The sequence below is a fragment of the Lampris incognitus genome, chromosome 2 (genome assembly GCF_029633865.1).
Source record: "Lampris incognitus isolate fLamInc1 chromosome 2, fLamInc1.hap2, whole genome shotgun sequence".
Taxonomy (NCBI): Eukaryota; Metazoa; Chordata; class Actinopteri; order Lampriformes; family Lampridae; genus Lampris; species Lampris incognitus.
The window spans coordinates 84,647,694-84,665,496 of record NC_079212.1 but is presented as its reverse complement, the minus strand read 5'-3'; the positions used below and the strand labels follow the sequence as shown (position 1 = coordinate 84,665,496).

At 52.0% G+C, this 17,803-nt stretch overlaps 1 protein-coding gene across 2 annotated transcripts in view; it reads left to right on the top strand.

Moving 5' to 3' along the window:
• Positions 1 to 17,803, top strand: part of LOC130107843 (phosphatidylinositol 5-phosphate 4-kinase type-2 gamma-like) — a 42,551-nt gene that overhangs the window by 18,565 nt on the left and 6,183 nt on the right. For both annotated transcript variants that reach the window (XM_056274619.1, XM_056274618.1), the window contains one exon: positions 9,092 to 9,130. In XM_056274619.1, coding sequence (XP_056130594.1) covers positions 9,092 to 9,130 — 39 coding nt within the window. The remainder of the gene's footprint in view (positions 1 to 9,091; positions 9,131 to 17,803) is intronic.

Below are 17,803 nucleotides of genomic sequence, written 5' to 3'. Positions count from 1 at the left end.
TCCTGCATAATCCATATGCAGTCTCCTCCATGGCTTGTCAGGCCACTCCCAAGGGTGGAGAGGAGTGGGTGCTGGTGCCTCTCTGTGTGCCAGACATGTGCTGCATGTTTTGACTAAGTTTTCTATGTCCGCATCTAGCTTTGGCCTCTCCGTGCCAGGGCTTTCATCTGGGAGACCCCAGAATGGCTTTGATGAAGCTGCTGTAAGACCATTTGTCTGGCTGGCTGTGGAATAATCACTCGTGCTCCCCACAACACGCACCCATCCTGAACACTGAGTTCAGCCCCTCTTACCTTGTGTGGTGTAAAGTCCCCCTCTGTTTGATGTGGCCACCCCCTTACCACATATCCATGTACTCTGGCTAGTACTGGATCTTTACTTGTCAGTGCCTTTACCTGTTCGGCTGTCACTGGTGTTGTGTCCATTTCCACAAACATCAGCACTCTGTCCTCCGGCGCTGTAGTGATGGGCGTGTGCTGGAGGGGCAGTCGGCTTAAAGCGTCTGTGTTGCCGTGGTCTTTCCCCGCCTTGTAGACAATGGCATATTCATATGCCCTCAAGGTCACTGCCCACCTCTGTACTCGTGGTGACACCATGTGTGGAACAGCCTTTACTTCACTGAACAGGGAGAGCAGTGGTTTATGGTCTGTGCAAATGGTGAACTTACAACCACAGATGTATTTGTGGAACTTCTGCACCCCAAACATTACTGCTAAACCCTCTTTGTCCAATTGGGAGTAATTCCTTTCCGCGGTGTCAGAGTTCTGGACATAAACCCTATCAGTCTCTCTGTTCCATCTCTCATTTTGTGAGACAGCACCGCCCCGACCCCATAGGGTGATGCATCACATGAGAGGATGAGCTCCTTCTCTCTGTCGTAGTGCACTAGCAACCTGGATGACTGCATGAGTTTCTTTGACCGTTCAAATGCGTCCTCCTGGTCTTTTCCCCACTCCCAGCGTGCGTCTTTTCTCAGGAGTGAGTGGAGTGGTGCTAACGTCGTTGACAAGTTGGGCAGAAACCTGTTGTGGTAGTTCAGCAGTCCCAGGTATGCCCTCAACTCGGTCACATTAGTTGGTGCCGGTGCTTCCTGGATTGCTTCTTTGTTTTTTAGTGGGTGGAGTCCTGTTGCATCCACTCTGTGACCCAGGAATTCTGCCTCTGTTCCCATGAAGGAGCATTTGGTCCTCTTTAGATGCAGGCCTGTAGCATCCAGTCTGCGCGGCACCTCTCCAACGTCTCCAGGTGTTGTTGGTCATTGCAGCCTGTCAGGAGGATATCATCTAAATACACCGCCACATTTGAAACCCCCTGAAGCACTGATTCCACAGTTCATTGGAAGATAGCTGGGCTGGGCAACACTCCGAAAGGTAAGCATGTGTATGTAAACAGCCCCTTGTGTGTGTTTATGGCCACCAGCTTCTTTGCTTCCTCATCTAATGGAATTTGTAAGTATGCATGGCTCATGTCTAGCTTTGTGAATTTATTTCCTCCTGCCAGATTTGCAAAGAGATCCTCCGTTTTTGGGATTGGGTATTGCTCTAGCTTGGATACTCTATTCACTGTCAGTTTATAATCGCCACATATTCGGATTGAGTTGTCGGGTTTCTGTACTGGCACTATGGGCGCTACAAATTCTGCATATTTGACTAGCTCAATGATTTTCTCTTTTAACAGCTGGTCTAACTCTGCTTCAACTCTCGGTTTCATGGCATATGGTACAGGTCTTGGTTTGAAAAATCTTGGTGTCACCTCTTTGTCTACATAGATCTTAGCTGGGGGGCCCTTAAATGTACCGAGTTCCTCGAACACATCCTCATGTCTCGCCATCACCTCCTGTAATGTCAACTGGTTTCCTTCCCCGATCTGATTTACTGCCACCCCCCAGTCTATGTTCAGGTCTTTTATCCAGCCCCTGCCTAAGAGATTTGGTCCTGTGCCTGAGACTACAACGACTGGAAGCTGTTGTGTCCCACCACTGTGTTGTAAAGTGACTCTGGCAACCCCTAACACCTCTGCTCTGGCTCCTGTGTAAGTTTTGAGCTCCAGGGAACATTTCTCTAATTCTGGAACTTTTGCATTGCTGTCCCATATCTTTGAGTATTCTGACCTTGTCATTAAAGTTACACTGCCCCCCCTTGTCAACCTCAAAATTTACCTTTGATTTATTCAACTGCAGCTGTAACGTGATGGGGGGGCACTTTTGGTATTTTCTCCGAAACACTGAACACTGTGAACACTTCGCCCTCTTCTTATGCTTCCCCTGTGTCAGCTTGTCCGGTGATGTGATGTGCTCCCTGACTCGTCCTTAGTCCCTTTTTGGTTCCCCCCTTCCCTTTGAACTTGGTTTTCTCTGGGGGTGAGGTAGCCCGACACGCCCTCCTTATGTAGCCTTGTTTTCCGCAACTATGGCACTTTTCATTTGCAAAGCGACACTCACTTGCCATGTGGTTTCCGCTGCATCTGTAACACTGCCGCCGTTGTTCATCCCTGGATCTACGCGTGTTTACTTTGTGCACACTCATCTGGGCTGACCCGTGCTTCCCGCTTCCATCAGCACTGTGTCTACACATTTCCCTTGCAACTCACTGGCATCCTTCTTTGCAGTCTCAGTGGCTCGAGCAAGGGTCAACGCTTTCTCAAAGGTAAACTCAGTCTTGGATAATAATCTTCGCTGGATGCGGTCATCGTTCACTCCGCAGACCAGCCTATCCCTTAGCATTAGCATCAGATTGTCCCTGTAATTGCAATCCTGAGCTAACTTGTGCAACATCACAACATAGTCCATAAGTGACTCACCTTCGAGCCTGTTCCTGTCACAGTCTCTCGCCCTTGACATCAAAGCGATCGCCCTTGACACCTGCTGACCCCCCCCTTCACCCCGGTACACCAGCTTGCCATCAAAGCAATCGCCGCTCTCCCTTGACATCAAAGCGATCGCCATCACCCTTAAAAAGCCTCCACTGTGGACCAGTCTTCGCTGGAACGTCACCTTTCATGGACTTCTGCCTGCCTGTCTACCTGCCACTTAGCCAACTCCTGCTCTACCCCTGAGATCGGTCACTTCAATAAAGACTTGATTTCCTCCCTTACCTGGTTGTCCCATCTGCTTTTGGGTTCTTTCCTGATACGTGACAGTACGTTCCAGCCACTATGGACCCAGCAGACCATTCCACCACAGACCTGGCCACGGTCTGCCAGGCTGTAGCCAACCAGGAATCGGTCCTCGGCCAGCACAGCCAGGTGCTACAGGAGATGGCTGACGCCCTCCGTGAGCTCGGCTCAAAGATCTCCGGAATCCAGACCCAACTTAGTGCCTCCGCTAGCCCGGGACCCGCCCCTCCAGCTCCGCCACCCTCAGCGCCATCAACTTCGGCCAAGGAACCATGGGTTGCCCCGCCCGATAAGTATGATGGAGATTTTGGACTTTGTCGCCCTTTTTTGATGCAGTGTGAGATTGTGTTTAACCAGCAGCCCCAGTCATATTCCACGGATGGAGCCAAAGTCGCTTACATCATGGGTCTTCTCCGGGGAAGCGCCCTGGATTGGTCTACAGCGGTGTGGGAGATGCGGGCCTCCACTTCCTCATCCTACGCTGAGTTCACCACTGCTTTTCGCCAGGTTTTTGATCATCCCGTGCGGGGAAAGGATGCGTCAAAAAGACTGATCTCTCTCCGCCAGGGTTCCCGCAGCGTCGCTGACTACTCAGTTGAGTTCCGTACGCTATCAGCGGAGAGCGGATGGAACAACGAGTCCCTCCAGGCCGGCTTTTCCAACGGTCTCAGCGAATCCATAAAGGACGAATTGGTTTCCTACCCCGAGCCTGGAGGGTTGGAGGAATTGGTTACCCTGGCCATTCGTGTGGACAACCGTCTCCGGGAGCGGAGGAGAGAGAGGACGCGCCGCTTTCCTGGTCACAACAACTTACCACGGACGACACCTCCAAACTCTGGGGGCCGAGCTCGCTCGAATGAGGCTGCCGTCCTCCAAGAAAGCCCGAGGCATGACTCTTCCCCAGCTTCGGAGCCGATGCAACTCGGCCGCTTCCGGCTCAACCCGGAGGAGCGTCAACGTCGCATCACCGAAAACAGCTGCTTGTATTGTGGTCAGCCTGGTCACTTTCTCGCCTCCTGCCCTCACCGTCCGTCAAACTAGCAGGCTCACGAGGGAGGAGGAGGATCCTCGTGAGCCCAACTGTCTGCCCTCTGTCTCCTCGTCCACGTACCCAGTTGCAAGCTACCATCAGTTTTAAAGGTCAGTCCACTAAAATTTTGGCTTTAATTGACTCTGGAGCTGATGAAAGCTTTTTGGATGCAAGTGTTGTGAAGCAGTTAGGTCTTGCCACTGTTAGTCTGGACCAGCCTCTTGAAGCTAATGCCCTGGATGGACATCTCCTGGCCCGGATAACCTCTAACATCGAGCCTGTGCGCCTCCTGTTGTCGGGAAACCATCAAGAGGAGCTAAGCTTTTTTGTTATCAATTCTCCATTTGTTCCCATTATACTTGGTCATCCCTGGTTGGTTGAGCATAGTCCCCATATTGATTGGTCATCGGCCAGAATTTCAAGTTGGAGTCCCGTCTGTCATGCCATATGCCTCCAGTCTGCTCTGCCTCAGTCTGTCCCCTGTCAGGTGTCAAGCCCTGGCTCCAGGAATGCCAAGCCCGATGCTCTGTCTCGTGTGCAAGGGGAGGAGTCTGAGCCCAAGCTCCAACCTGACACCATCGTTCCCTCTACCTGTGTGGTTGCGGCTGTCACCTGGAACATTGAAAGGGAGGTCATGGCAGCACAACAGACTCAGCCTGACCCAGGTAACGGTCCCCCTGGGCACTTGTTTGTTCCAGATGTTGTTAAATCTAGTGTGTTGCAGTGGGCTCACTCTTCCAAACTTACCTGCCATCCTGGAGTAACCCGTATCCTAGCCTTCCTCCATAGGCGGTTCTGGTGGCCTTCCATGACGGAGGACACTGGGTCTTTTGTTTCTGCCTGTCCTGTTTGTGCCCAGAATAAGCCCTCCACTCGGGCCAGTGCCGGTCTGCTGCGCCCCCTGCCTGTTCCACACCGTCCCTGGTCGCATCTGTCCTTGGATTTCGTCTCTGGTCTGCCCGCCTCTGATGGTAACACTGTTGTACTGACTGTTGTTGATCGCTTCAGGAAATTTGTTCATTTTTTGCCCTTATCTAAACTGCCTTCGGCTCGAGAGACTGCGGATCTGCTGGTCAGGGAGGTTTTCCGGGTCCACGGTCTTCCCCGTGATATAGTGTCTGACCGTGGCCCCCAGTTCACTTCTGCTGTCTGGAAGGCTTTCTGCTCTGCCATCGGTGCCACCGTCAGCCTGTCATCGGGGTTCCATCCTCAGACCAACGGTCAGGCCGAGAGGGCCAACCAGGCATTGGCAACTGTTCTCCGCTGTCTGGTGTCTGCCAACCCATCCTCTTGGTCCTCACAACTTCCCTGGGTAGAATATGCCCATAACACCTTGCCATCGTCTGCTACTGGGTTGTCCCCTTTTCAATGCCTTTACGGCTATCAGCCTCCCCTTTTTCCTTCTCAAGAGGTAGACATTCCGGTCCCGTCTGTCCAGGCCCATGTCCGTCGGTGCTGTCGGACCTGGTGGCGAGCCCGTGCTGCACTGCTCAGGGCCTCCGGCCGTTACCAGTACTTGGCGGATCGTCATCGCACCCCTGCTCCGGACTACTCCCCCGGTGACCAGGTATGGCTCTCTACCAAGGACCTACCCTTGAAATCGGACGCAAAAAAACTGTCCCCCAGGTATATTGGTCCCTTTCCCATTGTCAAAGTCGTTAACCCCTCTGTGGTCCATCTGAAGCTGCCCCGCACTCTCCGGGTTCACCCCTCCTTCCATGTGTCCTACCTCAAACCTGTCTCTACCAGCCCTCTAGTTCCTCCGGCCCCCCCGCCCCCACCTCCACGTATGATCAACGATCATCTGGCTTACACTGTTCGTCGTCTCCTGGACTCTCGTCGCCGTGGTCACGGCCTGCAGTATCTCGTGGACTGGGAGGGATATGGCCCGGAGGAGAGGTGTTGGGTCCCTCATCGCCTTGTCCTGGACGCGAACCTCATCCGGGACTTCCACAGGACGCACCCTGACGGGCCTGGTAGGTCGCCCGGTGGCGCCCCTCGGAGGGGGGGTACTGTCACAGTCTCTCGCCCTCGACATCAAAGCGATCACCCTTGACACCTGCTGACCCCCCCCTTCACCCCGGTACACTAGCTGGTCACGCCCTCTCTCCCTTGACATCAAAGCAATCAGCCTCTCGCCCTTGACATCAAAGCGATCGCCCTTGACGCCTGCTGACCCTCCCCCCCCTTGACCCCTGTACACCAGCTGGCCATCAAAGCAATCGCCGCTCTCCCTTGACATCAAAGCGATCGCCATCACCCTTAAAAAGCCTCCACTGTGGACCAGCCTTCGCTGGAACGTCGCGATTCATGGACTTCTGCCTGCCACTGAGTCAACTCCTGCTCTACCCCTGAGATCGGTCACTTCAATAAAGACTTGATTTCCTCCCTTACCTGGTTGTCCCGTCTGCTTTTGGGTTCTTTCCTGATACGTGACAGTTCCTTGAATTACATTTAAACTGCTGCACGAGCTCTGATGGCCTGGGCTTGAAATGCGCTTTCAGTAGGTCCACAATGTCCGGGACCGATTTCTCCCCTGGCAACACCGGACTGAGGACATTTCTCGCCAGACTGTAAGTTTGGGCACCCATAGAACTGAGCAAATTGCACCTTTTTAATGGTTCCGTCGGTAATCTTACTAGCAGTAAAAAAAAAAAAATGTCCCAAGATTTCCACATATTCCTCCCATGACTGCGACTCAGTCTCAAAAGCAGCGACCGTTCCCACCGTCGCCATGTCCCGTCTCAGGTAGCGGTAGCCCCGCGCTAGCTAGCCAACTTCACTCGGTGCTAAAACGTCCAGGAACACCGGATTTCCTTGTTTTTCCAGGATTCCGTTTACTTCGTCGCCAGATGTAATAACCTCAAAGAATGAAATAGTGAGACCAAGGTAATGGGTAAACTAGGAACATGTTTACTTTGGTAACCGGCAAACACATACAAGGCATGATCTTACTCTACGCTGGCCTAGAGTGTTCTGACTTCCTTACTAAGTTATCATGTGCTCCATCTAGTGGTTGAACTAGAATATAACACTTCCACATAGTTTTATAAACATTTAAATTTTATTCATAGCTTGTGTAATAAAATGAGCCACACGGTTCACACTGCTTATCTTAGTTTGGTCAGAATAGGTAGCAAACCTCCTCCATCTCTGTGGCTCCACATGTTGGTGCCGTTTGTTACTTTACCTCCTTACTGGATTTTACTTGGGCATTGTACATTACAGTTTCCACCTGTTAGAATCATCACACATGCTTTATGTGCTAACAGCATGTTTGGAGCTTTAACATGTTCATTTAGCTCGTAAGCCATCTGCACAGTTGTGTATCTCATCTCGTCATCAGCCACTTCTCTGGAGTCGGGTCGCGGTGGAAGCAAGCTAAGTAGGGCACTCCAGACGTCCCTCTCCGCAGCAAAGCCCTCCACCTCCTCCTGAGAGATCCCTAGGCGTTCCCAGGCCAGATGGGACACGTAGTCCCTCCAGCGAGTTCTGTGTCTACCCCGAGTCTCCTCCCAGTTGGATGTACCCGGAAAACCTCCAAAGGAAGGCGCCCAGGAGCCATCCCAATAAGATGCCCGAACCGACTCAACTGGCTCCTTTCGACGTGAAGGAGCAGTGGCTCTACTCCGAGCTCCCTCCGGATGTCCAAGCTCCTCACCCTATCTCTAAGGCTGAGCCCAGACACCCTACGGAGGAAACTCATTTCAGCCGCTTGTATCCACGATCTCACCCTTTTGGTCACTACCCAAAGCTCATGACCACAGGTGAGGGTTGGAATGAAGATTGACTGGTAAATTGGGAGCTTTGCCTTCCAGCTCAGCTCCCTCTTCACCACAACGGTCCAGTACAACGTCCGCATTACTGCTGATGCTGCACCAATCCGCCTGTCAATCTCCCGCTCCATCATACCCTCACTCGTAAACAAGACCCAAAGATACTTGAACTCCTTCACTTGAGGCAACAACTCATCCCCAACCCGGAGGGAGCAATCCACCATTTTCGAGTAGAGAACCATGGCCTCAGACTTGGAGGTGCTGACTCTCATCCCAGCCATTTCACACTCAGCTGCAAACCGCTCCAGTGCATGCTGGAGGTCACGTTCTGATGACGCCAACAAAACCACATCATCTGCAAAGAGCAGCGATGCAATTCTGAGGTTCCCAAAATGGACACACTCCTCACATTGGCTGCGCCTTGAGATCCTGTCCACGAATATCACAAACAGAAGTGGAGACAAGGGACAACTTTGGTGGAGTCCGACACCCACCGAAAACGTGTTTGACTTTGTACCAAGAATGCGGACACAAATCTCACTTTGGTTATACAAGGACCGGATGGCTTGTAACAACTGCCCCGGTACCCCATACTCCCGCAGTAACCCCCACAGAGTGCCCCAGGGTACACGGTCATAAGCCTTCTCCATGTCCACAAAACACATGTAGACTGGCTGGTCAAACTCCCATACCCCCCTCAGCACTTCCGCAAAGGTAAAGAGTTGGTCCATTGTTCCACTGCCAGGACAGAATCCACATTGTTCCTCCTGGATCCAAGGTTCGACAATCGGTCAGAGCCTCTTTTCCAGCACCCTAAAGTAGACTTTCCTAGGGAGGCTGAGCAATGTGAGGCCCCGATAATTGGAGCACACCCTCTGGTCCAGTTGTGTATCTACGAGTTTTAAGTCACGTTACTTTCTAAAACAGAATCTCTTAATTTTCCATTACTAGGAAATTGTATTTACAGTTAAAAAGTAATCAGTTACTTTAAAGGCTCATAATTTGAACAAAATACTAACCCAAAATCAACTGCACGTTATAATATATGACAGTGAGCTGTTGGGTTGTAGTCCAGTGACATTGCATGTGTTCAATATGATGATGTGCACACTTTAAGATAAGTTCATCAACAGCCTGGCAAATAAATGCAATGTATTCTTCTTTTGTTCAGGGGTCTCTTGTGTCTCGTGAAGCAAGTTTTAAAGAAAAGGTAAGACCAAATGAAAGTACAAGTTAAGATTTAATGTTGTTGCTTGTTTTTGTCAGTCATGTCCCTCTGCACAGTGTACTTGATCTTTGTTGCACGAGTCAAATCATGGCAACAGACCATGTAATCTAATTTCATGTACCAGTATTTTAAAAATACAAAGTCAAGGAGGGTTTGGGAAAGAGAATTATGAGCTGTATTAAAAACAGTTGAGTTGGAGCAATTATCTGGGACGCTGATAACACTGGAAGCTCCTTATTTTGTTCCTGATTTGCAACATCAGTTTTCTTATGCCCCTGTCCTTTGCCCTTGAAAAAGAAAAACAGACTCTCGTAAGAGTCCTTTGTGGCCTGTCTTAGAATATATTCAATATAGTAAAATAAAATGGCTGATATCTTGACTGACTTACTAAATGGCGATGCTAGCAGAAGCAATGAGCTGCTTATTATATATCCATATGGGTCAAAGGAAAAGAAAACCCAACATAAAGTATTTCAGTAAGGTGTTGGGCCACCACCAACCTCCAGAACATCTTGAATGCACCTTGTCATAGAATCTTCAGCTCTCTGAACTCTAAGGAAGGGCTGGAACACCATTCTTCCAAAAGATATCCCCTCATTCAGCATTCTGATGATGGTGGTGGACCCTGCACTATGGACCGCTCTTCCTGTTGAACTAAGACTAACCAAGTCTCTACCTTCTTTTAAATCTCATCTTGAAACTTTTCTTTTTATGAAAGCTTTCAACTCTTACTTAGTTGATCTTACTCTTCTTTTTGCCTTGTCTGGTTTTATTTCTTTTTGTGAAGCACTTTGTAACATTGTGTTAGAAAAGTGCATATATAGATAAAATTATTATGATTATTATTATTGTTTTATTATTGGCACTCTGAACCCCAATAAGTGGCCCGCAAGCCAGGTTCGGCCAGCGAGAGCCTAATGTCTGGCCCGTGGTGGCCCATTGGCACTAATGCACCTGTCATCACGTGAAATAAAGTGTGCACTGCTCTACTTTATTCTGACCTCACCGTGCACTTGACCTATGCCATAGAGCGCATGTAGACGTAAGATGTACTGCACGCTCTCTACGGTCCTTGACTAGACAGATGATCAATAACTGTCCTAAACCAACAACATGGCCTGCACGAAAAAGTGGAAAGTCGACCATGAAAACCGCCAGTTCAAATCTGACTGGACTGATCATCCATCCATCCATCCATCCATCCATCCATCCATCCATCCATCCATCCATCCATTATCCAAACCGCTTATCCTGCTCTCAGGGTCAAGGGGATGCTGGAGCCTATCCCAGCAGTTAATGGGCGGCAGGCGGGGGAACACCCTGGACAGGCCACCAGGCCATCAGTATGTTTTATTTTACCGGACCACACCAATGCCAAACCGACATGCTTAATGTGCATGCAGACCATCGCTGTCCACACAGCAGACCATCTCAAGCAGCACTTCAACACTACTATGCATGCTGCCAGTTTAATGCCAACTACCCTACACAATCACATCACCACACACAAAAAATAGCAAACAGGATAACGTCATACAAGCACTCTCAACATCGTCACAAGAGGGCGCAACCGCTGCATCACTGCATGTTTCCTGGAGCCTTGCTGAAGCGAAGAAGCTGCTCACTGATGCTGAGCTGAGTAGAACGTGTGCACCTGATAAGGTTGATGAAGTTTTAAGTCATGATGAGAAAGACAAGAGGACGGTTGTGGGGCTATTAAAGCAGGTGCCGTTGTCGGCTAACACAGCAACAGGCGCTCTTAGCATTTCACTTGCATCATTAACAAATCAGTGTTGCGTGCTAAACTGTGTGGGGAAATGAAAGAGGTGATGGATGCTGTGATGAGACTGGTTTAGTTCACAAGAGTTCCAGTCTGCAACGCTGCCTTTTCAGAGCATTGCTGCAGGAAATGTCAGTGGAACACAATGACGTTTTGCTGCGTCATGATGTTCGCTGGCTGAGCAAAGGCCGTGTGTTGGAGAAGGTGTGCGACCTGCGAGACAAGCTTGTGTCAGCATAACAGAGACCCCAGACCCCCTAGCTGTAGGGATCAAGTGTTCAGGATTTTCCTTTCATTTCTCACCCATCTGCGTGTGTGTGTGTGTGTGTGTGTGTGTGTGTGTGTGTGTATTATCCACACCGCTTATCCTGCTCTCAGGATCACAGGGCCTATCCCAGCAGTAAATGGGCGGCAGGTTGGGAGACACCCTGGACAGGCTGCCAAACTATCACAGGCCCCCTCCCCACCCCACACACACACACACACATTCACGTCTATAGGGACTATTTTGTACGGTCCATTCACCTGACCTACATGTCTTTGGACTGTGGGAGGAAACCGGAGCCCCCGGAGGAAACCCACGCAGACACGGGGAGAACACGCAAACTCCATACAGAGGACGACCCGGGACGACCCCCAAGGTTGGACTACCCCGGGGCTCGAACCCAGGACCTTCTCACTGTGAGGCGACCGCGCTAACCACTGCACCACCATATATAAATATAGTGGCGAGTTTGTGTGGAGAATGAGAGACAGAGATCTCTTTTGATCACAACTCCCATGTCCCATACACCGCACAACCCCGGGTGTGCTGTTTAATTCAAACACACTGCCAGAATCGAACCGAACTGACAGGAAAGGAGAGGCAAGAGGCAAGGATTCAGTTTGAATGGCAGCTCCTGTGTCCCATATACTGCACATCCCCAGCCATGCTCCTTTCATTCTGCCCCTCCCTAATGGCTGCCGAACAATGGCACCCCGTAACGATGTCAATATTGAACATACAAGTAATAGTCGTGATCCTACAGTTAGTCAGTCCGTAAAATGCTTGTCTACCCAGTCCGAGTCAAACATCCAAACAACAACACAACAATAATCAAAACATGAACACAACATTAATAAAACAATGATCTGAACATGAACGTAATAGCTCCATAATCCCTCGTGCTTCCCCAGTGCATAGCCGTCATCAGTCCAATGACGGTCTTCTCCGGTCACTACATAGCCCCCACCTCAGTTGTCGTTGACGACCCCATCACCCAAGACATAGCCCCACAAATGTCCAGGGGAGCATCGCTGGCAAACAGGCTGCCCAGGGCTCACAGGAAGCACAACTGGAGGAGAAGCACACTGATCGGTGCATGGGGTGCTACTGTCACCCCTGGCCGCAACAACAGGCGGAGCAAGGGGGCAGTATGGAAAGTCTGTCCTAGTGCAGCACTACCATGCGTCCCTGGCTGGGAATATGCACCTGATACACCACCTCAGATAGCCGGTCCACGACCTCTCCAGGCCCTTGCCAGTGGCTGCGAGGCTTGGGGGAAATCCCCTTCTTGCGAACGCGACCATACACCCATACCTTGTCCCCTCGCACCAAAGCCTGCCTAAGGCAGAAGGTGTCATAGGCCCTCTTCTGCTGTACCTTGGAGTTGACCTGGATCCGGCGAGTATAGTCGCTGACCACTTGCAGGCAATCCCTCAGTCTCCAGAGGTGGTCCATCTCTTTTCCCCCGACAATCTCAGGCTCAGGTGGGGTCCCAAACACCAAGTCCACCAGTGTCCGGAGTTCCCGCCCAAATATGAGGGCAGCGGGCTTGCACTGGCTGGACTCCTGAACAGCAGTCCGGTAGGACCACAGGACCAAGGGCAGGTGGTGGTTCCAGTCCTGCTGAAGTTGGCTGATGAGGATAGCAAGTTGAGTGGCCAGGGTAACGTTGAACCACTCCACCAGCTCGTCACTTTGAAGATAGAGCGGTGTCGTCTTTGTCTTCTTCACCCCCAGCCGCTGGCAGACCTCACTGAAGACCTGGGACTTAAAGTTCTGCCACTGGTCACTGTGGAGCTCGGCGGAACTCCGAAGCGGGCAAACATCTCCCACCATTCTCTCTGCTGTCGTGGTGGTGCTCTGATCCTGCACCGCATATGCCTCTGGCCACTTTGTGAAGTAATCCATAGCCACAAGAACATATTGCCAGAGTTAGTGACAGGGAAAGGCCCAAGGATGTCCACCCCTACTCGCTCTATTGGGGCCCCCACCAAGTACTGCTGCAGCAGGACATGGAAGCGCTGGGTCAGTTCCTTCTGGGTGGTGCAGGAGTTCCAGCAGAGCACGTGGAGCTCCACATCTCATTGACAGCCAGGCCATTAGAACTGGCCCCGGAGGCAGTTACATTTCTGTAGTGCCCCACCGCCACCGAGTCGCCGAACTGCCCCCGGAGGCAGTGACGTTCCTGTAGTGCCCCAACCCCACTGAGCCATGGAGCACCTGCAGAACCTGGGGACGGAGCACACGGGGCACCAATAGCTAACTGCAAGAGGTCACTCCCTTGTGTGGGAGAGTGCCACCTTTAGTAAACCAACCCATCGTGCTGCTCAGAGTTGCCCCACTGTGAGTCATAGGCCTTTACCTTGGGTCCCAGCGCTGATACCTCTGTCCATTCGAGGCACCGCCCTGTCTCCAGCCAGCCCCTCACCTGCGCCAGGGTCACGTCTGCCCCTGCTGCCTTAGTTGCTGTGTGTTTAATGGGGACCAACTATCTTCGTTGTTGGCCGTCTGGACGGCTGCCACCATTAGCATAACTTGGTCCATTTCTTCTTACCACTGGCAGTAGCGGTAACTCAAATGCCGCACAGAGGCACCGGGAGAGCGCGTCAGTGTTGCCATGTCGCCCAACCGATGCTGAATTTCAAGGTCATACCCTTGAAGGGTCTCCAGTCATCGGGCCACTTAACCCTCAGGGTGTTTAAAATTCAAGAGCCAGGTAAGTGAGGCGTGGTCGATACAGATGAGGAAGTGGCCGCCATGCAAATACGGGCAGAAGTGTTGTACCGCTAGAACCACTGCCAGCAGCTTGCATCAGATGATGCAGTAGTTCTTTCCTGCCTGACTCAGGGTGCGACTGAAGTAAGCCATGGCACGCTCCCGATCTCCTCCCCTCTGGGAGAGGACAGCTCCGACCACCATGACCATGATGGACTGTTGGGCGTCGGGGTAGGCGAAGACTGGGGCTTCGGTGAGAGCCGCCTTTAGTCGGGTGAATGCTGCAGCACAGGTGTCATCCCAGTCGAATGGCCGGCCCTTGTCGGTCAAGCAGTGGAGTGGACTGGCGATAGTGGCCAAGTCCCGGACGAAATGTATGACGCCAGGCCCAGAAAACTTCTCAGCTTGCCGACGTTAGAAGTGGTTGGCCAATCTCGTATGGCAACCACCTTAGCTGGGTCGGTAACCACACCATGCTCATTGACTATGTGGCCCAGGAACTTAGTGTTTCTCTTCAGCAGGTGACACTTGACAGGGTTTAGCCGCAGCCTGGCCTGACGGATGGCAGTTAGGACCTCACATACTACACTGCTCAAAAAAATAAAGGGAACACATAAGCAATGCAATGTAGCTCCAAGTCAATCACACTTTTGAGATATCAACCTGTCCAGTTAGGAAGCAACACTGATTTGTGAATCAATTTCACCTGTTGGTAAATTGTCTAATTTCCACCTGGTGGAAATTAGACAATTTGCAAGACAACCCCTATAAAAGGAATGGATTTGCAGGTGGTGGCCACAGACCATTTGCCTGTCCTCATCTTTTCTGGCCGATCTTTGGTTAGTTTTTCATTTTGCTAGTGCCCTCACTACTAGAGGTGGCATGAGGCGGTATCTGCAACCTACAGAAGTTGCTCAGGTAGTGCAGCTCATCCAGGATGGCACATCAATGCGTGCTGTGGCAAGAAGATTTGATGTGTCTCCCAGCACAGTGTCCAGAGCATGGAGGAGGTACCAGGAGACAGGCCAGTACACCAGGAGACGTGGAGGGGGCCGCAGGAGGACAACAACCCCGCAGCAGGACCGCTATGTGGTCCTTTGTGCAAGGAGGAACAGGAGGAGCACTGCCGGAGCCCTACAAAACGACCTTCAACAGGCCACTCATGTGCAGGTTTCTGCTCAAACAGTGAGAAAAAGAATGCATGAGGATGGTATGAGGGCCCGACGTCCACAATTGGGGCCTGTGCTCACAGCCCAACACCGTGCAGCCCGATTGACCTTTGCCAGAGAACATCTTGGTTGGCAGATTCGCCATTGGCGCCCTGTGCTCTTCACAGATGAGAGCAGGTTCACACTGAACACATGTGACAGACGTGAGAGAGTCTGGAGACACTGTGGAGAACGTTCTGCTGCCTGCAACATCCTCCAGCATGACCGGTTTGGCGGTGGGTCAGTGATGGTCTGGGGTGGCATATCCTTGGAGGGCCGCACAGACCTCTACGTGCTAGCCAGAGGTACCATGACTGCCATTAGGTACCGGGATGAGATCCTCAGACCCATTGTCAGACCATATGCTGGTGCAGTGGGCCCTGGGTTCCTGCTCATGCATGACAATGCTCGTCCTCATGTGGCCAGAGTGTGTCAGCAATTCCTGTATGTCGAGGGCATTGATGCTATGGACTGGCCTGCACGTTCCCCAGACCTGAATCCAATCGAGCACCTCTGGGACATCATGTCTCATACCATCCGCCAACGCGATGTCGCACCACAGACTGTCCAGGAGTTGACCGATGCCCTGATCCAGGTCTGGGAGGAGATCCCTCAGGAGACCATCCGTCGTCTCATCAGGAGCATGCCCAGACGTTGTAGGGCGTGCATACAGGCACGTGGAGGCCACACACACTACTGAGCCTCATTTTGAATCGTCTTCAAGAATTTCCACAGAAGTTGGATCAGCCTATGTTCTCATTTTCCACTTTGATTTTGAGTATGATTCTGAATCCAGACCTTAATGGGCTAAGGATTTTGATTTCCATTGATCATTCTTAGGTTATTTTGCTCTAAACACATTCCTCTGTCTAATAAATAAAGATTTTCAGCTGAAATATTTCATTCATCGAGGTCTATATTGTGTTTTTAGGTGTTCCCTTTATTTTTTTGAGCAGTGTAGATTGGACAGGCTCCCTCAAAGGTTGCTGGCGTGTACTAGGATGTCGTCGAGGTACACGACGCAGTGGCTCTGGGCATATCCATCAAAACCCTCTCCATCATCCGTTCGAATGTACATAGCCACTGCATTACAGAGCATGAACGGCATGACACGGACCTGCCATGGACCTCGCCTAATGGTGAAGGCGGTCTTCTGTCTTGCGTCGGGGGCCAGCTCCACCTGCCAGTAGCCGCTGCGTAGGTCGCGGGAGCTGAACCAGCTGGACTCTGTGTGGTCGAGGGCGTTGTTGATTCGAGGGAGTGGGTAAGAGTCCATTTTGGTGGGGTGTCCGGGTAGTGTAACGGTCTATTCCATTGCCTACCAACATGGGGATCGCCAGTTCGAATCCCCGCGTTACCTCTGGCTTGGTCGGGCGTCCCTACAGATACGATTGGCCGTGTCTGCCGTGTCTGTGGGTGGGGAGCCGGATGTGGGTATGTGTCCTGGTCGCCGCACTAGCGCCCCCTCTGGTCAGTCGGGGCGCCTGTTTGGGGGGGGGGGACTGGGGGGAATAGCGTGATCCTCCCACACGCTACGCCCCCCTGGTGAAACTCCTCGCTGTCAGGTGAAAACAAGCGGCTGGCGACTCCACATGTATTGGAGGACGCATGTGGGAGTCTGCAGCCCTCCTCAGATCGGCAGAGGGGGTGGAGCAATAACCGGGAGAGCTCGGAAGAGTGGGGTAATTGGCCAGGTACAACTGGGGGAAAAGGGGGGGGGTCCAAAGAGTCCTTTTTGGTGACAGCATTGAGGTGTCAATAGTCCAAACAGAACCGCCAGCTACCATCCTTCCTCACCAAGACGGCTGGAGCCGCCCACAGACTGTTGGAGGGCTCAATCACCCCCGCAGCAGCCATCTCGCGGATTTTGTCCTCTGCCACCTGTTGTTTAGCAAGGTTCAGCCGATGGGGCCACAGACGGTTGGGCTGGGCAGGGCCCAGTCTCAATGGTATGCTAAACCAGCCCAGTTTGCCTGCAGTCCTCATCTCTAGCAGCGAAGATGCACGTATAGACATCAAGGAGGCGCTTCAACTGATAGCATTGGCACAGGTCAAGGCCATTACTGCTATGGTGCCACAAGTCGTGTATGGCGTCAGTCGTCTCATCGGAGGGTAGGACAGCAGGCTCAGCAGGCAGGGCTGAGACAGGTTGGGGTAGTGCAGGGCTGCTGCTGGTGGGTATGCTGACAGGCGGCCTGGATGGTGGTCTGGGTTGCTGGGGTGACGAAGCACATGGGCTCTGTGCCTGCTGGGCGGCGGCTGCTTGGAGACTGGCTCGTCGGTCTTTGGGTCTGTCCCTCTCCTAACCAGACTGGAGCGCCAGACTTTGTGCCGAGGGTGATGGTTGCCCCTGGCACATTAACACGGGCCACCCAGCAGGTCAGCAGGTCCCGGCCAATGATGTACGGTTCCCAGATGTTGGTGAGCCAGAACTTGTGCACCAGCATCCCAGCCTTTTCCCAGTCACTGTCAGCAGCTTAGTGTTGGTTGGGGACTATGCCACTGAGAGTGGACCGGTGGTGCCCAGGTGGATGCCAGGCAGCACCAGGGAAATGGTAGACCCCCTGTCTACCAGGGCTCTGCAGGATCAACCATTGAGTTGGCAGTCCAAATATAATCCTTTGGCGTGACCTTGAAGGGGGGCTGTAGACTGGAATGGCGTCCCCTTCACTAGACCACTCCGCCAT